Genomic DNA, 21,556 nt, shown 5'->3' on the forward strand with positions numbered 1-21,556 from the left:
TCAGGAGGCACATGGCGGCATCACAGCAGAGCACAGGGCTGCAGGGGGGTCTCCTCTGGCATCCGGGGCCCTGGGTTAGGAAGGGCAGGGGTGGGACGGGAGGAGGACCTGTGTGCAGAAGCAGCAAGAGAGCAGGGCTGGTGCAGAGAGGCTGCTGGAGGAGTGCGAGGGGCCTGGCGCTGGTCAGGGTCAGGAGGACCAGCCCCCCTGAGGTCTCCAGGAAAGCCAGGGTTGAAGAAGCCCATCCTTGCTCAGGGGCTGGGCAGACACGCTGGGGACTGCAAGGGGCTGTCCTGTGGGGGAGGTGCACCGGCTGGTCCTCTGCTTCGGGTCTGACATCCTCTCCCAGCAGCCAAGCCTCGTGCCCAGCTGGTCCTCCCAGAGCCTCCTGCACAGCCGCCCGCTTGGGCCTCTGAGGAGCCTCCAGGCCCTGCGTGTGAGGAAGGGCTGCCGGGAGCTGGTGACATGGCCAGCGCTTCTCAAATCTGGGCTGGGCTCTTCTCAAATCTCATTTGGGGTGAAGGATTGGTTCCTGAGGCCCTCGCGCTGAGCCAAGTCTGTAAGGCTTCTTTGCTCAGGGCAGGATGGGTTCTGGCTGGGCCCCTCTAAGGATGTAGCGAGGAAGCTACCACACAACAGCAGGGAGGCTCCTTCCCTGGCAGGTGCCCAGGGTGAGTTTCTTCCCTCTGAGCCTTTGGAGACGAGCCCTTTCTCCTGACTCAGCTGCCATGGGAGTCTCAGGTGACAGGCGGGTTGTAGGGCGTGAGGGACCCCAGAGTGTGAGGCTGCAGGTGCGCTGGGACACGCTTGTCCTGCTGGGGTTCTGGGCCCACAGACCAGGGTCATGTCCCCTCCTCGTCTCCTCTGCCTTCCCTCCCCTTCTCTCTCTCTTTCATTCCATCCAGCTCCTTGCAAGGGAAGACACACATGCTCCATATGACATTGTGATTTATCCAGGGAGTGGGAAAGAGGGGAAGCCAGGTGAGTGACAAATGAGCAGACCCATAACACACGGGAGTGATCGGGGGCCCAAGGCAATGGTAGTCACGCAGGACTTAGCAGCTACAGTAATGGCTGCCCAGGGTGTCCGTGTCCTAATCCCCGGAACTCAGAGCAAGCCTGTTTTATCTGAGTGGGCCTGTGTAGTCACAGAGGGCCTTATGAAAGAGAAGGCGATGTGAAGACAGAAGCAGGGGAACATTTGAAGAAGCTGATGGATTTGAATATGGAGGAGGGCCCAGGAGCCAAGGAATGTGAGGATTGCAGCTCTAGATGTGGGAAAAGGCAAAGAGAGGGATCCTCTCCTACATCCCTGCACCGGGGGCCCTGCCAACACCTTGGCTGTGTCCAAGGAAACCCACTTCCGGCTTCTGACTCCAGAGCTGTCAGAGAATAACTCTGTGTTGTTCGAAGTCCCTAAGGCTGTGGTCAATTGTTTTAGCAGCAAAAGGAAGTGAATTCAGGGACAGACAGGCAGGCAGAAGGGGCAAAAGACAAGGAGAGAGTAGACAGACTGGAGGAGGGCAGGTGATCAGGGTTTAGGTGGACAGTCAGAGGCACAGGTGGGTCAGAGACAGCTGGAGAGAGAAGCAGATAGGGAGCCTGGAGAAAGGTGAGAGAAGGAGGGCAGAACCTCTGATGGGCAGGAGGCAGGAGATGAGGTAGGCCGGCAGGTGGGCAGATAGAAGCAGGAAGTGGGCACAGAGGCAAGGACGGGAGAGAATGACAGCGAGACAGGATGGCAGGCAGGGACCCTCAGAACTCGTCCTTGTCTCCAACAAGCATTACAGGAGCTTCCTGAGCTGCAAGTGGATCCCATTCTTGGGCTTCAGCACAACTCTTGGAATGGGAACAGGGACCCTGGAGGGATCCGGTGCCAGCTCAAAGCGAAGCAAGGTCAGGGCCACGGCCACCTTCATCTCATTCATGGCAAACTGCTTCCCGATGCAGTTCCTGGGTCAGGGAGGGAAAAGGAAGTGAGCAGAGGCTTCTAACCCCTGCTGGGCACAGGGCATTCAGGGCTTTCCTCCACATAATCCAGCCCCGATCCCTTCCTTACGGGTCACACTGAACGTGCCGCCCAAGCCTCGGTCCACCCTCTCCCCCTGACCTTCACAAAGGCCACCTCTCTCCAGGACTAGCTCCTAACTCCTACTTCTGCTCTCAGCAGTCGCAAGTCTTGTTGGGGAGGGTCGGTGCTCCAAGCCACAGGGTCAAGTCACGTGAATCAGTAAATGTGAATTAGTACTTTGTTCACTCGTCCACAGGCAGCTTCTGGTTTTAGGCCAGGCCAGGGCACTGTAGGGGGGTGTGGGCAACTCCCGGGCCCTCACCACCCATGGCAGACATGCAGGGGCCCCAGTTCCCAGACAGGACAGGACAGAGTTGTGTCAGGAAGTCAGGATGGCAACCAGGAGGCTTCTTGGAGGGGCCACGGGTTAGCGCCCCTCGACCTGCTGGACCACTTGCTTCCAGTTAATGCTCCGGCCTCCTGTCTCCCCGCAGCCCCTCAGTCAACCCGTCCCTGGAGCCCTCCCATTCTACTCCAGCAAGGCCCCTCCTCCCATCCCGTGGGCTCCTCACTGGCCTTTTCAGTCTCCTTGCCTCCCCTCCCTCTACTGCAGCCACGGCGGCTCGGGGCCTGCTGCGCCCCCCATCACAGGGAGGACACGTCGCGCGGCCTCAGCTGGCGTCACAGCGCTCTCTGGGCTGCTCCTCACTCACCTCGCACCTGTCCAGCCCCTCTTCCTCGCTCCGCTCCTGTTGAGGTCCCCTCCCCCCGCCTCTGCTGGCTACATGCTCAAGACTCAGTCTAGTGACCGCCTGGCCTCCCGCCTCTGCCGCCTGCGCCTCTTTCTCCCACATCCCCAAGCAGCTTTAGCGTTCACTCAAGAACACATCACTGTCCCGTGACCAGACAGTGCCAGAAACATGGAACACTCCACAACCTGCTCAGTGAATGAATGAACGAGTGAAAGAGTGGATGAGTGCACGATGTCTGTCTTGTACGGCAAACGTACTGACCACTACACTATGGAAACGTCGCATGTCTGTCTTGAATAGCGGTAGTGGTTTCTTGACTGTGAACTCTCGGAGCAAGGAAAGTTCCTTTCGTCTCTGTGTTCCCATCTTGTAATATATGGTTTGGCACACGGAAGCAGGCTTAATAAATAGCTTTCTATTTGAACAAAGTTAATTGAATTGATAAAAAAAAGGAATGGATTAAAATTAAACATTAATTCTGACCTCGGAATTGAGTTGCCAGGTACCCCCTGTCCTCTGGTGGCAGCCGCATGACCTGCAGCCAATGTCTACAAGGAAGAACAGGACCCTGGCACAGATCAAATGCTAGAGCAAATTCCGGGAACGTGTTGCGTCAAGCCTGTTCTGTGAAGGTTGATTCACCGACTGAAAATTTCACAGAATTATAGGCTCAGAAAAAACTTGGATTACTAAGTAGTTCCAAAGTTATGGAAGTTACTATTTCGGGGGGGGATCTGTAGCCATTGAAGATTTTCACAGGAGTCATTTTGGAGTGTGTCATCCAGCTTAACAGCTATTTCATGTTTGCTTTATATTTTACACGGCAGGAACTTCTCAAATGCACGTGTCCAACACAAAATAGTGAGTTTTCTCTCAAAAGCACTTGATTGCCTTCAATTTCATCCTTTTTTGCCAAAATCAGATTCTGGGACTGTGGTATCTAATCCCCACTACATATATAGAATTTTGGCAACCAGAAATGGTGTCATGTTTATATGAATATGCAATCACAATTGTTAGGTTTGACTACAGAAATAGAAAAGACACATGTGCCTATGTAACTTTCTTCAAACTGCAACTGTAAGTGATCACATACGTGGTTTGAAGCCTCAGGAGAAGAAAAGCAGCTGGAAATCTAAATCCATGCAAACACAACTGATGATACAGTCAGAGGTGGATTGTTGAATTAAGTAGAAAAGGCAGTGGGCTGGACTAGGAATGTGTAAAGAGAGAAAACCATCTTTAAAGATGACTGATAATTGTGGAAAGCAAACATCTGAAGTTTACCTTTCATGAAAAATTCTAAAGCTGAAAAGTCATACTCCTAAAGTGAGGAAAACCCTGGAATACTTTGGAGCGGCCACGGCCACGGCAATGTGGCTGATCGTTGCGGAAGTCAGGAGGTCAAGATCTCCGTGGCGTGCCCTGAAGGCCTTCTTGTACATGGGGACACACGCCTCCTTCTCAAAACGTCAACATACAGGGATATAACTACATACACCACATATGAATGTAGACAGTCACACACATCAGGTAGCACCCAGTGACACCTGGTTGCCCAGGTACAGAAGGCCTCACCTGGATCCTCCTGAGAAGGGCAGGAAAGCATGGCTGTGTTGAGAAGAACCTAGTGCAAACCGGGATGGGTCAAACACCTGCAGAGAGCACCGGGGCCAGGACAGGTGGGATCAAACTCCTTGCACCAATCCACCAGGGGACAAGAATCCCTGAGGTGGAGCAGGGGAGGTGCTGTTCTGGAGAGAGCATTCCATCCCCTCCTCCATCATACCTCTGGGTTCGGCCACACCTTCGGGTTGTGGTGAAGCCCATAAAAGAAGAGGGAGAGCGGGACTCCTGTGGGGCAGGGAGGAGAGAGAGAAGACTGATGGTATCCATGGTAACAGGGGCAATGTGCACAAAAGGCCCAGGAGCCACCATGAGAGCTACCCTCCATCACTCTGAATGAAATGGTGCTCTTGCAAGACAGGTGGGCTGGAGGTGACAAAGCACATGAGCACAGATTAGGAGCAGGTAACCATGGCCAGGACTGAGAAGGAAGAGAATTGGAGGCTTAGTATGAGGATCGCCTCACATGAAAACTCACAGTTATCAGGTGCCATCATGAGCCCTTGGGGCTGTGCATTAACTCATCTAATCCTCACAGCAGCCCTCAAGGAAGGCACTCCTATCCCCATGTGTAGATGACTCACCTAAGCTTCTGAGAGATTAAGGGACGTGACCATAATCCCACAGCTAGGAGGTGGCAGGGCTGGGATTCAGACCCACTGGGAGGTGAGCCAATGGGTGGCCTCCAACCATGGCAGGGCTCTCAGACCTGATCATCAGCTGCTCTCTGCCATCCACCTGAGGGCTCCTCAGAGACTGGACCAACTGACCCATGACAATGGATTCTCTGAGCTCCCTCATTTACTTAGACCCCATATGGAAAGAACCACATCTCCACCTGCTTCTCTCTTAAGCCTTGATGTCTCAAGGAATTAGAATTTTCAGGCTCTATTACAAGACCACTTTCAGGGTCTAGCATTTGTTTACTGAGCTTTTGCTGTGTTCAACTTCTATGTCAAGCATTTTACAAAACTTGTCCAAACTACAGAGTAAACATTAATTATCTTAAGGTGGAAGCGAGTCAGAGCATCTCAGAACTGGGAAAGCACATGTGTATTTCTGATCTCCCACGTGGTCTTGCAGAGTGCTTAGTTTAGTGGGTGTGGATGAAGCTCATACCTGCAGGTAAGGAGCGTCCATCAGGGAAGGTGATGGGCTTGCTCAGATCTCTGAAAATGAACGGCACTGGTGGATAGAGTCGCAGTGCCTCCTTGATACACATGGTGATGTAGGGCATCTGTTCCAGGTGGTCCCTGAAAGGCAGCACATTTGAGAGCGGCAGAGCCAGACAATCAGGGGTTCTCCATTAGCAGAGGGGCAAGGTTCTCCCATCTGTTGGGCACTCACCAGGTGATGGAGGTGCCATCCCCCAGGAGGCTCTGGATCTCCTCCCGGCACCTCTGCTGATGCTCAGGGTGGGAGGCCAGAGCATAGAGAGTCCAGGAGATGCCACTGGCTGTGGTGTCGTGACCCTCAAACATGAACGTATCCACTTCGGCACGGAGCTCCCTGTCAGACAAGCTGCTCCCATTCTCCATCTGCGGAGGCAGGGAGAGTGCAGGGTCTGCCCTTCCTCTGTGCTTCTGGGCAAAGCCTCAGGCCTCTCCTGCCCACACTCACTCTGGCGAAGAGGAGGATGTCCAGGAAATCCAGGTGCCTCTTGCTCCTCACCTTCTCCAGCTCTCCCTCCTTCTGCAGGTGAGCCTTCCTCAGTTGGATCACTCCATCTGTCCCAGAACAGTGGTTCCCAGGCAGAGCTGAGGGCTCTGGGGAACCAGATGCAGAACCCACCGTAGCCCTATCTGCCCCTCAGGCCCAATCTGGGTACCAGGTGGATGAGGACGAGGGTGGGAATGGGCGCACATGTCAGGGCAGAGAGCTCCAGCATCATCTGATCCAGGTTGGGAATCCCCTCAATAGCACAGCCCACAGAGGCTCTGCCTGAATGATGCTGGGAGGGGGTCTCATTCCACCGTCACCAATGTGGTGACACATGTATCTCCCTGCACCTCACCTGACACCCTGACGTCTCGGTTCCCAACCCCTGCACCAGGGAAGTACCCAGTGTGGGTGTGTGCCAGCCCCTGAAGAGGAAGCAGGAGTCTGGGCCCTGCCTGAGGGGTCAAGGCCAGGCCCTTTTACATGTGCATGATGAGGGTGGGTGGGCAGGAGCTGCCCAGAAGGATCAGAAGAACCTGTGTGTTGATGGGTGAGCTGACAGGCGCGGTGGCTCCAGCGGCCTTCAGGGCTCAGCCTGTAGATGATGTCGTTCTGGTAGAAGATATTCCTCACCCGGGAAAAACTCAGATTGCTGAGGTCCTTGATGGCCTGGATGTAGGATTGGATTTTCCTGAAGGGAGAGGATGCAGAGGAGACTGGAGTGGAGGGAACCTCTGACCTGGAGACGTGGTAGGGCTCCGGGTGGGGATTCCTCAGTCAGCGGGGACAGGCAGCACTGAGGCTTTGTTATTTCTGCCTCACAGCCCTGGAGACACTTAGTCCTTTACAAGTGGCCTGAGCAGCCAGGCTTCTCCCTGTGCAGGAATCAGGGACCTGTGACTGAGTCAAGGTTGGTCTGGGTGGAATTTGACTGTGGTCCATGGCTCTGTGCAGAATGTTGCTTTCTGTGCTGATAAGCGTCCACACTGCCCTAACTGCCTCTCAGGTAAGTCCTCCCCAGCTGGTGAGAACAAGGACCCTGCCCTGCCGTTGAAGGGTTGTGACTGACCTGTCTGTCTGGATGCTGCCCTGGTGGCTGAAGGCGCACTTCATAATGGTGTCCAGGGTCATCAAGGAGACGTGTCCAAGGACCTCCAGATGCGAGTCCAGGCTGACGAGCTCCTCCCACTTGTCCTGTGGTGGGAGGGGGACATTGACCCTGCTCTGCTCTCCCAGAAGGCCTGCGTTGACAAGGCCAGGCTCTCTCTCTGTCTCTCTAAATCTTCGGATGAGTTTTCCTCACTTTCTAAGCAGATGTGTTTCAGCAATTTAAGGCTGTATCACACACGTGTAATGTGACGTCTATTTTCTCAGAATCTTTTATTATATAATTAATCATGGTCTCTCATAATATTCTGTATTAGTTCCAAAGTTTAGGAACAAGGCAAGGAAAAGCTTATGGGGCTCTACTGGGCTCCTAGGAAGGGGCATGAGGTACTTCAATTCCTTTTATTCATTTAATGTTAGCTGAGACCAGGTGGTGTCCAGTCCAGATGAGAGGTGATGCTTGTGAAGACCCAGCTCTCTGAGTGTAAACCTGGCCTCGTTTCCTCCCATGAGTGGCTCAATTCCATGCAGAGGCCCTGGACTCCAGGCCAGAGTCTATCTGAGTGCCATCCTGGGATGCCCACTCTACCACTGAAGCTGCCGTTGTCCAGGGCAACCAGGGGCAGTTTGCACTGCTGTCCAGGGGAATGACCCTTGCTCTTTCCTTTGTGTTGAAGATGTGGAGATGAGAGGAGAGTGGACTCTCAGTACACCATGGCCCTGCCTTCACTTTCCTTGGATCCAATCTGGTGCTGGGATACCCCTCTGTCCCATCCAGTTTTGGTGAGCACGGTCTCAGAGTATGTTCTGAATGCATAATTCTGGGGGCTGTGTCTGACGGATGCCTGAGGGACACAACTGTTTGAGAGTGGACTTTTTTTTTTTTTTTTTTTTTTTTTTGCGGTACGTGGGCCTCTCACTGTTGTGGCCTCTTCCATTGTGGAGCACAGGCTCCGGAAGCGCAGGCTCAGCGGCCATGGCTCACCGGCCCAGCCGCTCCGCAGCATGTGGGATCTTCCCGGACCGGGGTACGAACCTGTGTCCCCTGCATCCGGCAGGCAGACTCTCAACCACTGCGCCACCAGGGAAGCCCTTGAGAGTGGACTTTGTCAGCTGTGCTGGATATGAGTGGGTCCAGGTGACGAGGGATGGACTCACCAGCATCACTCGGACAGAGTCGGCCATGAGACCCACGTAGGGCTTCAGGATGTCGTAGTGGAAGGCTGGGGTCAGCATCCGCCGGTGCTGGAACCACGTCTGCCCCTCCAACACGAGCAAACCATTCCCTGGGCCACAGATGGGTTTGTGTGTGTGTCGGGGAGCCTGGATCAGAGGGACGACTGGGCACAACTTGGGAGGAACCAAGGGTGTCAGGAGGGGCCACATCATGGGCAAAGGTAGGAAAGGGCAGTACAGTTCAGGAATGTGAAATTCCAAAATGGCTGGTCCATAGGATGTGATTATGACAGCTGTGAGACAGAGGTTGAAGAAGAGTAGGGGTGCAGGTGATAGAAGGAATTAGTTAATAGTCAGGCTGAGAATGTCGCAGAGGACTGAGAAGTGATGAAGAAGAGGCTGAGCTTCAGGAGGGCTCTCAGCACCATTACAAAGGGTGAGAGTTTCACTGGAAGGAGAGAAATGAGGCTTGACTGAGAGATGAGGTGGTGACAGGGTGCCTGGTACCCGTTGTTCTCCATTAACCAAAGAGGTAGCTCTTGGTAAACCTAACTGGTGGGTGGACTGCAGTTGTATTTAAATGTACTTACCAATCCAGGGAATCAGCATTCTGTAGGAATCGTGAGACTTTGGGTCTGAAAGGGAAGGAAGGGAAGTGGAGGGCACCGAACAAGGCAGGCAGCCCCCAGAGCAGCTGTGGCACCTTCCATTCCTGATGCTGGTCAGCCGGCAGTCTGTCTCAAGCCACCTCCCTCTTGCCTCCCATCCCTGACTCTCTCTGTCCTCATGGTCACTGTGGGCCCAGGAAGGCAGACTCAGTGTCCCAGCAGCAGAACACCCACAGGACTAAGACGGTGAATCGGCAAGAAAGATAGGCTCTGCTCAGCGCCACAGAGTAAGAAAGGAGCCTGTGGTTTTCCTACAGTTTGTGGTGGTTTGGCCATTTCATGACCCAGGACAGGCAACAGTGAGAGGTGCCAAACCTACATCAGTGTGGACAGGGAATTGTCTTCCAGACCTGGGGTCATCTCAGTTGGGTTAAAACAAGAAAGAAAGTAAGACAGAAAAGAGAAGCCAGCCCCACCCAGGTGTTTAAGCATTCACTGTAAGTGAGTAATGTTGGCCTTAGTCTGGCTTGTGGGCTGCAAGGATGGCTGGTAGGGAGCCAGGTATTGATGGCTGAAGTGCCAATTTCTTCTGGAATTTCACAGATCCAGGGCCATGTACCCAAGAGGGAAGATTTTCTCCTGCTGGGATGTGGGTTTCCCTCTCACCTGATCTCCCCAGGACCACCTTTATGTAGTCAGGGTCATAGATCAACACCAGGGCTTTCGTCCCCCACAGCCAGCGAGCACAGGCACTTGGGTATTTCTCTACCCACTTCAGTAGGGGTTGCAGCTCGGTCTCATCTTGGAACTGTCTCCAAGGGAAAGATAAATCAATAAAACCCTTCTCTGAGTTCCAGTGCTGGAGTGGGGGTGAAGGGCAGGATGAGTACAGGGAGATCGTTCTGGATCGATCAGCAGAATTAGGAGTTTGGAACTATTTCTTCTGACCTGGGCTCTGCCCCAGACCTGCTGGCTGTCCACCTTTGTCCTAAGACCACATTCTGTCCCCTTGTCGGGTAGATTTATGGGCCACCACTACAAACTGCCTACAGAAACTTACATCAGGGGTTTACGCCCAGCCGTAGAAAACTTTGGGAAGTGATTCGTACAACATTTGCATGAGCAGTTTATGATAATTCGTGTCACTTGGTAAGTAGCTTTGTCATATAATTTTGTTTATTTAGAGAATAAAATATATTATAAAAATTAAATTTATATATTAATTTCATTTTGCTATACTGGTTGTTATATATTTTCAGTAGTACCCCAGCATACATATAAATGTTAGTTTGAAAGAGTGTCGGATGTATATGGATAAGTGAGAAAAATTATATACTAAATTGTGTTTGTATCATATTATTTTACATATTGAGTGTGTACACAGATTCTGGATGTATATATGGAAATGGTATTGAACTAAGGTTTTGATATGTGGATTATTTTATCTAATTTTTATTTACCAGTGTCCAGAAACGTGTGTGCACTTCCCACCACCTAGAGGAGTCTCTTGAAACTCCTCAGTGTGGACCACAAAGGCCCTTGCTTTCTGGCTTTACCCTCTCCATTCTTGCCTCCTGCTGGGCTGGTGAAGATGCTGCTGCCTGTGCGCCTTGCACTGGCCCCACCTGCTCACACTTCTAAGCCTCTGCCCAGGTTCTTTCCTCTACCTGGTGTGCCCCTCCTCTTTGCCACAGAGCAACTGCCTCTCCTTAACCTTGCAGATTCAGCTTCGTTTTATCAGCTCTGGATTTCTCGTCAACATTTGGTCCTAGGCATGTTCCATGCAGTCACCTCGTCTTTAATTCAATGGCTTCTGTGTAACTCAAAGCAACCATCCGCCACTTTGGTATCTAATCTCTGCCTGCATCCTTCTACCATCAGGACTCACCAGCTCTGAGGCAACTTGCCTACTGTGGGATGGGTTCCCTCACTGAGCACGTATTTACTATGTGCCAGGCACTGGTTAAAGGCACTGAATAAGGATGCAGCTGTAGATGCTTGCCTGTTTGGAGCCTCCAGGAGGAGACAGTGAGATTGAGGACATGACAGCCCTAGGGGCTCATGAATGTGTGATGGAGGGAAGACCAAGCCTCTGTGGAAGCTTTGGGAAGGGGCCCTAACTCAGATCTGGACATTAGAAAGCTCTTTGTCATGCATGTACTCATTCGTTGAGTCATCATTTACCAAGATGCTCTCAGGTTACAAAGATGAACCAGAGGCAGGCTCTCCCAGAAGGAGCTCACAGCTATGACACTGCAGACAAAACTAGCTGAAACCGGTTAGCACTGCCTTATGAGAAGGACAGGCAAGGGAAAAAGGGTTGTCCCCTCCGCTCCTGGAGACCCAGAAAGACATCTTGGAGGAGGTGGCTTGGGGTTGGGCCTTTGTAGACAGACATATGAGGGACAAGATCATTCCAGGTAGAGGGCACATGGGAGCAGAGTCCCAGAGGCCAGAATGCCCAGGCAGGTGGGGAGGATGCTGAGTAACCTGGGGTGCAGGAGATTAGGAAGGAGAGGGGAGAGAGGTACTGGGCCAGCCCACGTGGGGCTCGGGCTGTTTCTGGTTCCCGTCTTTAGCTCCACTCTACTCTAATCACGCTGCAGAGAAAGGGAGGCCTCAGCTCTCTGCAACCCCTGATTTTCTCCCAGCATTTGCTCAGTCCACAAACCCTTGATGAGCCCCTCTCCACGTGGCCCCTGACGTGGCTCTGAGCCCCCCGCTGACCAGGCTAGTGCTGCCAGTGTTGGGTGGGTAGGTGCTGCCCCTCCCAGCCTGCCAGCCGCTCCTTCCCTCCTTCCTGTCCCTCCACACATTGGACTGGCAGCCCTCTGCGCAGGCTCTGTGCAGGGTGCTGGGGGTGAGGGGGATTTCACACTCGGTTCTGAGAGCACATAGTCCACTGAGGGAGGACAGCAGGCGGGTGACCTCACCCTGTGGATGGTGCAACTCAAATGTCAGTTCTCCTTACCTGGCACCATCCTGGGAACCTCGCTCATGTGTGCCAGCAACTTGTCAGGATTTAAGCACTGAAATCAGGAGACTGGAAAATTCCTCAGTCTTAAAATGAGCCAGTTTGTCCCTACAGCTGATGTAACCCCCCACCCAGCAGGTGGGTCTCTTTTCCTGTGACCTGACATCTTCCTAGATTCCTGTCTGTCATCTCCATGGACAGTGAGCCCACAGGGCAGTATCCATCAGACTGATGTCTGTGCTCCCAGGCAAGCTGAGGGCCAGGCAGAGAGGATGGGGCAAGGAAGCATCTAGAAGCCTGTTCTATGAGAACAGCTGAAGCTGCTCAGCCTGGAGACGGGGGAGACTCAGGAAGGAAGAGCCACTGTTCTCAAAGGGCAGGGCTGCCAGGACAGCCTGCAGATCTCCCTAAGGAGGAGTGTCTGACAGACCCGAGGACAGCAGCACGGGGTCCTGGGAGGGAGGGAGCTCCCCAGACTGGGCTGAGGAGCCAAGACCTGAGAGGTAAGCTGGGTCCTTTTGTGAGGCCACGTGCTCGCCCCACAGCAAGGCTTCGTCCCATGGGCGTGCTGACCAGGACCACGGCCTGAGAGCCCCGGCCTCCCTGCCCTCCCACTTCCCCGTCCCACTCCATCCTACCTCCTGCATGTGCCCATAGAGCCAGTGGGAAGGAGGAGACGGGAACTGCTGGAGGGCTTTGAGCAGCCACTGTCTGCGCAGGTAGAGCTGTGCTGCCTTGAGCAGAAGCAGAACCAGGCCGAGCAGGGAGGCCACCTGCAGGAGCCCCGAGACACCGCCCAGGGCTCTGGGGGTGCTCAGCGCAGAGACACTCATGGTGCAGCGGCTTCTGGATTGCTGACTGTCCCTGAAGGTGGCTGACCTCCCCTGAGCACCCAGTCTGGTCAGGGAGGCTTGCCCCGCCCACCTGGGGGAGGGTGAAGGTGAGGACAGAGCTCAGACCTGGGCCTCCCGAGTTGTCTTTTGTTTTTTTTTTAATTTAAACCAACATCTGTTACAAAATGTAAGTAATATAAAGAGACGATAATAGTTACAAATAGAAATGGGAGTTTGGGTTGTAGCAGGATCCTGCAAACTATCACGTGCTTACTTTTTAAAAAACTTATACAAATGGAAATAAAACAGAAAAATGAATGTTTTATTAAAACTTCTTTGAATAACATATCACTGTGATATCTTGTTTAGCACTGTAATATTGTACAGAACCAGAGTTTAAGTCTGTAGTATCATCTAGCTGTGGACTACCCTGCATGACCACATGAATCATTTTCATTCATCTCATGCAACTGAAAATTCCATCTCCCCCACTTTTTTTTTAACTAACCAGTAAGTTAATGAACACGGAGGGTATGGATGCTTAATATTTTCTTAAGTTTGCAGCGATATGTCTGTGTCAATACCCCTGCCTTCCTTCTTAAGAAATGAGAGAATACAAATTTGAAATGTAGTAAAAGATGGCTACTACTGAAATATGATAGTCTTAGTTTTAAAAAAGGTTTAGGATTATGTACTTAATATTTAAATAAATTTAATTCAGATCTCTTGCTTTAGTCACCTTTTGAGGCTTAAAGATTCTTAAAGCAACATTCCTTTCAGAGTCATTGTTTTCACCTTGCTATTTATTAATTATTGACTTAATCTGTGTTTTTCTGCATCTCCCATTCTTTCTCTCTGTACGATCATGCCTTCATCTCTCAGCAATGTTTCTGGAGGCTCTACCTCATACCAGACACTTTACTAGAAGCTGGAGATACAGTCACAGATAAACAGATACAGTCACTGTCCTTGTGCAGCTGGGTCCAGGCGATGCAGGAGGGAACGTCTACCCTTCTGGGGTTGGCACCTTACCATTCTGCCACCATCATGTCTGAGTGGCACTGCTGAATCCTATTCCAAGAATCTGATTCTAATCTCACGGCCAAGGCGTCCATCTGCTATAGTCAACTGTGGCTGGTGGTGAATAGGGCTTTCAAAGGCCCACCCTTTGCGAGGGAAGAGATCTCAGAGCAGACATCCAAATGAATGTCAAATACATGAATGAGTAAATGGGTAGAAGGACTCATTTGTTTACCTGGTAACTCTGTGTTGAGTACTTACTTTGGGTCAATTGCCATCCTAGGAGCTAGAGATCCAGCAGTGAACAACAAGATCCCTGCTATTGTGGAGCTCCTGTTCCAGTGGGGGTGTGGGCGGGGCTGACAGTCCTGCCCTGAGCTGAGGCGTGTCCTGCTTGATTTCATTCTGGGGGCTGCTCTGTGTTCCCAGGTCACGTCCATCATTGGGACTGCCCTGCTCTGTTGATCCAGTGCAGGGACTGACTGGTGGGAGCCTCTTACCTCCCCAGCTGTGTTACCTGGTTTTCCTGGATCTCCTCTTGTTGGCCCAGAGGACTCGGGGTCCGTGTTTCCGCACAGGAGCATGCCTCCTTTCTGATTGCTTGGTGCCCAAGCCAGCCAGCTGCCTGCAAATCCTTCTTCATTGGCACTGCCTTTGTTCTACCCAATTATGTATGGCATTCTAATTCCTGACTTTGCCGATATTAGAGGGGTTGAAAGAAATCTCAGTATTATAAGAGCTAGAAATATTTGGTTGTGATTGCTGTATTAGGCCAGTAGAAATTGAGAGGTGATTAAGCACCATGAGTAGTATAATTTACGTAAGAGAAATTATCTACTTATTGAGTCTATATATTCTCTGATGGCCATCAGTGTAATGGAAACATCACTGGAGGTGTTTCAGTGGTTCCATCGGTCAGCTCTTAACTCAGAAAAGTGACAACTGCATCAAAAAAAGACCAGAATTTCTCAAAATTAAAATAATCTGGAAATCGGATACAACAATTTTCATGAACAAACTGGGCTTTGGCTGACTCTCTGTGGCTGATTCCAGTAGGAACCATCTTAGCTCCACTCTGCTGATAATCACTCGGCCTCCTTCTCTTGAGAAAACACTGGCTCTCACTGTGTGCCCTCACCCCCTGCACCCCCCAGGGCTGAGCGCTGGGTCACTCAGTGGGTAGGCACTGCCCTTCCTCAGCCTGCAAGCTTCTCCTTTCTCTCTGTCTGCTTTCACTCCACACACATGGGCTGAGCATCTCTCCAGGTCAGGTTCTGTGCTGGGTACTGGGGTACAGGGTTGCAGGAAGGGGACAATACCTCAGCCCCAGGGAGCTCACAGTACAGTGTATGAGGGAAGAGAGCCCAGAGATGAACAGACCCTATTTAATGGCACAAGTCAAACGTCAGTATCCTTTGCTTAGAGGCCATCCTTGAGGCCTGATTGATCAGTTTGCCTGGGAATATCACAATTTTAACCACTCAGAGTCCTGCATTCCACCAAACCGAGCCAGTTGGCCCCCCTCTGGCTGACATAACCCCCCACCCAGCAGGTGGGCCTCTTTTCCTGTCACATGACACCTTCTTAGATTCCTGTCTATCATCTCCATGGAGAGTGAGCCCACAGGGCAGCATCCATCAGACTGATGTCTGTGCTCCCAGGCAAGCTCAGGGCCAGACAGAGAGGATGGGATTGAGGGATGGGGCAGGGAAGCATCTAGAAGCTTGTTCTATGAGAATAGCTGAAGCTGCTCAGCCTGGAGAGCAGGGAGACTTAGTAAGAAGACCCATTGTCCTCAAAGTGCAGGGCTGCCAGGACAGCCTGCAGATCTACCTGAGGAAGGTGTGTCTGACAGACCTGAGGACACCAGCACGAGGTCCTGGGAGGGAGTGAGCTCCCCGCACTGGGATGAGGAGCCAAGACCTGAGAGGTAAGCTGGGTTTTTCCCAGGAACCACGTGCTTGTTACACAACAAGACTTTGTCCTGTGGACTTGCTGACCAGGACCATGCTCTGAGAGCCCTGGCCCTCCCTGCCCTCCCACTCCCCCCGTCCCACCCCTTCCTACCTCCTGGCTGTGCCCATGGCTAATTAGAAGCCCTTCAAGAGCATTTTTATAATCACATTGGAGAGGTCGGTTTTGCAATATCAATAGCAAAATCATTTCTCCATTCAAATACATGAGAATTTCAAGATTAAGTTTTATCTTTAATCTAAATTCTGATATATTCCTACTAATGTTTAATTTGAACTGCAACCAGAAAATGTGCTCAAATGGGACTGCATCCCTTGCTTCCATCATCCATAGAGGGTCCACCAGTTTCAGTCCTACTTCACTGAAGTACTACAGTTGTAGCAGGAGTAGTTTTACTAATTCACTTTTATCCTTTGTTAGAATGGATATTTATTACGTTGAGGTAGGTTCCCTCTATGCCCACTATCTGGAGAGTTTTTATCATAAATGGCTGTTGAATTTTGTCAAAAGCTTTTCCTGCATCTATTGAGGTGATCATATGGTTTTTATTTTTTAATTTTTTAATATGGTATATCACATTGATTGATTTGCGTATACTGAAGGATCCTTGCATCCCTGGGATAAAGCCCACTTGATCATGTTGTATGATCTTTTTAATGTGTTGTTGGTTTCTGTTTGCTACTATTTTGTTGAGGATTTTTGTGTCTATAATCCAGGAGCATGGTATATTTCTCCATCTGTTTATGTTTATGAAGATATTGGTCTGTAATTTTCTTGTTTTGTGATATGCTTGTCTGGTTTTGGTATCAGGGTGATGGTGGTCTTGTAGAACGAATTTGGGAGTATTTCTCCTCTGCAGTTTTTTGGAAAAGTTTGAGGATAGCTGTTAACTCTTCTCTAAATATTTGATAGAATTCGCCTGTGAAGCCATCTGGTCCTAGGCTTTTGTTTGTTGGAAGATTTTTAATTACAGTTTCAATTTCATTACCTGTGATTGGTCTGTTTATATTTTCTAATTCCTGGTTCAATCTTGGAAAGTTGTACCTTTCCAAGAATTTGTCCATTTCTTCCAGGTTGTCCATTTTATTGGCATATAGTTGCTTATATTAGTCCCTTATGATGCTTTGTGTTTCTGCAGTGTCAGTTGTAATCTCTCCATTTTCATTTATAATTTTATTGATTTGAGTCCTCTCCCTTTTTTCTTGATGAGTCTGGCTAAAGGTTTATCAATTTTGTTTATCTTCTCAAAGAACCAACTTTTAGTTTTATTGATCTTTGCTATTGTTTTCTTTGTTTCTATTTCATTTATTTTTGCTCTGATCTTTATGATTTCTTTCCTTCTACTAGGGTTTTCTTTGTTCTTTCTTTTTCTAGTTGCTTTAGGTGTAAGGTTAGATTGTTTATTTGACATTTTTCTTGTTTCTTGAAGTGAGCTTGAATTGCTATAAACTTTCCTCTTAGAACTGCTTTTGCTGTGTCCCATGTGTTTTGGGTTGTCGTGTTTTCATTGTCATGTTTCTAGGTGTTTTTTTTTCTTCTTCTTTGATTTCTTCAGTGATCTCCTGGTTATTTAGCAGTGCACTATTTAGCCTCCATGTATTTGTGTTTTTTACAGTTTTTTTCCTGTAATTACCTTCTAATCTCATAGCATTGTGGTCGGAAAAGATGCTTGCTACAATCTTAATTTTCTTAAATTTTCCAAGGCTTGATTTGTGACCCAAGATGTGATCTATTCTGGTGAATGTTCCATGTGCACTTGAGAAGAAAGTGTATTCTTCTGCTTTCAGCTGCAATGTCCTAAAAATATCAATTAAATATATCTGGTCTGTTGTGTCATTTAAAGCTTGTGTTTCCTTATTAATTTTCTGTCTGGATGATCTGTCCATTGGTGTAAGTGAGATGTTAAAGTCCCCCACTATTATTGTGTTACTGTTGATTTCTCCTTTTATGGCTGTTAGCATTTGCCTTATGTATTGAGGTGCTCCTATGTTGGGTGCATAAATATTTACAATTGTTATGTTTTCTTCTTGGATTGGTCCCTTGATCATTATGTAGTGTCCTTCCTTATCTCTTGTAACAGACTTTATCTTAAAGTCTATTCTATCTAATATGAGTATTGCTACTCTAGCTTTCTTCAGATTTCCATTTGCATGGAATATCTTTTTCCATCCTCTCACTTTCAGTTTGTATGTGTCCCTAGGTCTGAAGTGGGTCTCTTGTAGACAGCATATATGTGGGTCTTATTTTTGTATCCATTCAGCCAGTCTGTGTCTTTTGGTTGGAGCATTTAATCCATTTACATTTAAGGTAATTATCAATATGTATGTTTCTATTACCATTTTCTTAATTGATTTGGGTTTGTTTTTGTAGGTCCTTTTCTCTTGAGTTTCCCACTTAGAGAAGTTCCTTTAGCATTTGTTGTAAGACTGGTTTGGTGGTGCTGGATTCTCGTAGCTTTTGCTTGTCTGTAAACTTTTGATCTCTCCATTGAATCTGAATGAGAACTTTGCTGGGTAGAGTAATTTTGGTTGTAGGTTTTCCCCTTTCATCACTTTAAATATGTCCTGCCACTCCCTTCTGGCCTGTAGAGTTTCTGCTGAGAAATCAACTGATAACCTTATGGGGATTCCCTTGTATGTTATTTTTTGCTTTTCCCTTGCTGCTTTTAATATATCTTTCTTTGAATTTAATTTTTGTTAGTTTGATTCATATGTGTCTTGGAGTGTTTCTCCTAGGGTTTATCCTGTATGGGACTCTCTGTGCTTCCTGGACTTTCTCATGTTACGGAAGTTTTCAGCTATAATCTCTTCACATATTTTCTATTATAGAAATAGAAAGACCCTTTCTCTTTCTCTTATTCTTCTGGGACCCCTATAATTCAAATGTTGGTGTGTTTAATGTTGTCCCAGAGAATTCTGAGACTGTCCTCGATTCTTTTCATTCTTTTTTCTTTATTTTGCTCCGCAGCAGTTATTTCCACCATTTTATCTTCCAGCTCACTTATCCATTCTTCTGCCTCAGTTATTCCGCTATTGATTCCTTCTAGAGTATTTTTAATTTCACTTATTGTGTTGTTCATCACTGTTTGTTTGCTCTTCAGTTCTTCTAGGTCCTTGTTAAACATTTCTTGTATTTTCTCCATTCTGTTTCTGAAATTTTGGATCATCTTTGGTATCATTACTCTGAACTCTTTTTCAGGTAGGTTGCCTATTTCATCTTCATTTATTTGGCCTTGTAGGTTTTTACCTTGCTCCTTCATCTGTAACATAATTTTTTGTCATTTCATTGTTTTTTTTTTTTTTGATGGGTGGGGTTGTATTCCTGTCTTACTGGTTGTTTGGCTTGAAGTGTCTAGCAGTGGAGTTTGCAGGTGGTTGGTTAGAGCCAGGTCTTGGTGCCGAGATGAGGACCTCCAGGAGGCCTCACTCTGATTAATATTCCCTGAGGTCTGAGGTTCTCTGTTAGTCCAGTGGTTTGGACTCAGCGCTCCCACCACAGCAGCTCAGGCCTGACCTCTGGCCTGGGAACCAAGATCCCACAAGGCATGCAGTACAGCAAAAAACAAAACAAAAGGAGCTGTACAATAACAAAGAATAAAAAATAAAATAAAATTAGAAAGATAAAAAATACATTAAGAAAAATAAAAATATTATTGAAAGAACTGCAACAAGGTAAAACAAAACCACAACAGAATAAAGAAAAAAAAAGTGGGTTGTGGGGGGACAAGCCAAAAGGAGCAGAAAAAAAACAAAGAATAAAATTAGAAAAATAAAAGATTTATTAGAAAAATAAAAATATAAATGAATCAACAACAAGGTAAGACAGAACCCCAACCTAAAAGAAGAAAAAAAAAGGCCCTGGCTATCAGGGGTAGAGCTTCTGCAGGGGTGGGACTTAGGCAGGGGTGGGGTTTAGGGTGAGGCAGGGCCTAGGCATGGTGGGGGTGGTTACTTTTAAGCATGGGGCGGGGCCTAGTCTTAGGGCCTGTGCAGAAGGGGAAAGGCAGCAAGTCCTCAGGGTGGCCTCCGGAATGTGGAGTTCCGGAGTTTGGAGGTAAGGCCCTCAGTGAGGGGATGTGTGTGAGGTTTAGGCCCAGTGCAGTTGGAGGGGGTCTCAGAGGGGGGTCTCCGAGTGTAGAGGTAGGGCCCTGGGTGGGGGTGTAGGTGCAGACCTTGGGCTCTTTGTGGCAAGAGGGATGTTCTGAGGGCAGAGGATTATGCCTGGGAGCCCACCAGGCTCCCCAGTGCCCACGTGGGCAGGGAAAGCACTGGCCACATTCCCTTCCGTTCCTCTGCCTCCCCTGATGGTCTCCCTCATTGCTGCTGGACCCCTAACCATGGGAGGGTCCTGCTGGGTGTAGGCACTCCTCCTCTCCCTCAGCCGCCCCTCAGGGGTGCTGGTCCCATAGGTCTGGCCTCCCCCTGCCCTCCCTCCCACTCCCTCAGGACCCACGCAGCTGGAGGGGGCCTCTGTGGGCAGAGGATCAGGCCCGGCATCTCAGCAGACTCCCAGGGGCCAAGTGGGCAGGGGAAACCCTGGCCACACTCCCTTTTTATCCTGTGTCCTCCCAATGGTGCCCCGCTTTCCCCCTCCAGGCGTGGGATCCCTTCCCCTCCCCCACCCACCCCTAAGGGGCACGGGTCCCGTCCCACCTCCACTTCTCCTCCCCCCTCACTACTCCCAAAACCTCATGTCCTACCCGGTCGCTGGGGTTCCTCCCTTCCCCTTGGGTGTCCGTGGCCCCCTTAGGTGTCCGTGGTCCCCTACTGGTGCCTGGTAGGTGTCCTAGTTGTACAGAGACACGAATTCCACGTCCTCCTAGTCCGCCATTTTGACTCCGCCCAGCAGGCAGATTCTTAACCACTGTACCACCAGGGAAGTCCTGCAACTCTTCTTCTTAACAATACGTTCATTATTAATCACTTGTTACAAGCTATTCCTATTTAATTAGCCATAGCATTCCTAACGTTAATTGTACAAAAAGTTTTAGGGTATAAACAACTTGAAAAAGGACCTAGTATTATTGTCTTCTATGGACTACTATAACTAATCACCAAAGCTGTAAAATTATTAAAGAATCATTATAACCATGAACTTCCTCTATGTTAATATTTATCATTATATCACTTCTGTTGCTTGCCTTAATGTTAACAAATGGAATGCCCTTACCCATACCATATCCATTAATTAATATGAAATTAGGGATATGATTTATTAGACCAAGAGCAAGTTAGCTGTGTACTCCATCCTAAGATCAGGATAGGCTTCAAATTCAAAATATGCCTAAAATTGGTACATAGGAACAGTTGCACAATTTCATATGAAGTAATTTCAGCAATCATTTTATTATCAGTTATATTAATAAGTGGGTCATGTATACTATGTACTCTTATGATTATGCAAGAATATTTATAATTAAATTTCCCCTCATGGCCACTTACCATAATAGGATTTATTTCAACTTTAAAAGAAATGACTTGAGCTCCATTTGACTCAACTGAGGGAGAATCAGAACCTGTACCTGGCTTTCATGTTAAATATGCAGTTGGACCATTTCCCTATTCTTCTTAGCTGAGTATTAGCTGAGTATGCTAATATCATCATGATCAATACTCCTATAAAAATTCAGTTTTGGGCTTCCCTGGTGGCGCAGTGGTTGAGAGTCTGCCTGCCGATGCAGGGGACACGGGTTCATGACCCGGTCCGGGAGGATCCCACATGCTGCGGAGTGGCTGGTCCCGTGAGCCATGGCTGCTGAGCCTGCGCGTCCAGAGCCTATGCTCCGCAACGGGAGAGGCCACAACAGTGAGAGGCCC

At 49.1% G+C, this 21,556-nt stretch overlaps 1 protein-coding gene across 4 annotated transcripts; it reads right to left on the minus strand.

Annotated features, from left to right (window-relative positions):
* Positions 1 to 931: 931 nt before the first annotated feature.
* On the minus strand, positions 932 to 12,780 carry LOC116752311 (taurochenodeoxycholic 6 alpha-hydroxylase-like). Of its 4 annotated transcripts, XM_032629188.1 has the most exons (13): positions 12,552 to 12,780; positions 9,606 to 9,747; positions 8,922 to 8,966; positions 8,314 to 8,441; positions 7,118 to 7,242; positions 6,585 to 6,739; positions 6,010 to 6,116; positions 5,737 to 5,927; positions 5,509 to 5,642; positions 4,553 to 4,617; positions 4,342 to 4,418; positions 3,247 to 3,311; positions 1,833 to 1,953 (listed from the first exon to the last, which is right to left on the minus strand). In XM_032629188.1, exons 1-13 carry the CDS (start codon positions 12,744 to 12,746, stop codon positions 1,925 to 1,927), a joined length of 1,458 nt encoding a protein of 485 aa, XP_032485079.1. In that variant the 5' UTR covers positions 12,747 to 12,780; the 3' UTR covers positions 1,833 to 1,924. The 4 variants fall into 4 exon arrangements, with proteins under 4 accessions (XP_032485070.1, XP_032485087.1, XP_032485096.1 ...); XM_032629179.1 differs by lacking the exon at positions 3,247 to 3,311 and having other exon boundaries at positions 932 to 1,953; XM_032629196.1 differs by lacking the exons at positions 3,247 to 3,311; positions 9,606 to 9,747 and having other exon boundaries at positions 932 to 1,953; positions 12,552 to 12,604.
* Between the last annotated feature and the right edge of the window lie 8,776 nt (positions 12,781 to 21,556).

This window comes from Phocoena sinus, chromosome 1 (genome assembly GCF_008692025.1).
Source record: "Phocoena sinus isolate mPhoSin1 chromosome 1, mPhoSin1.pri, whole genome shotgun sequence".
Taxonomy (NCBI): domain Eukaryota; kingdom Metazoa; phylum Chordata; class Mammalia; order Artiodactyla; family Phocoenidae; genus Phocoena; species Phocoena sinus.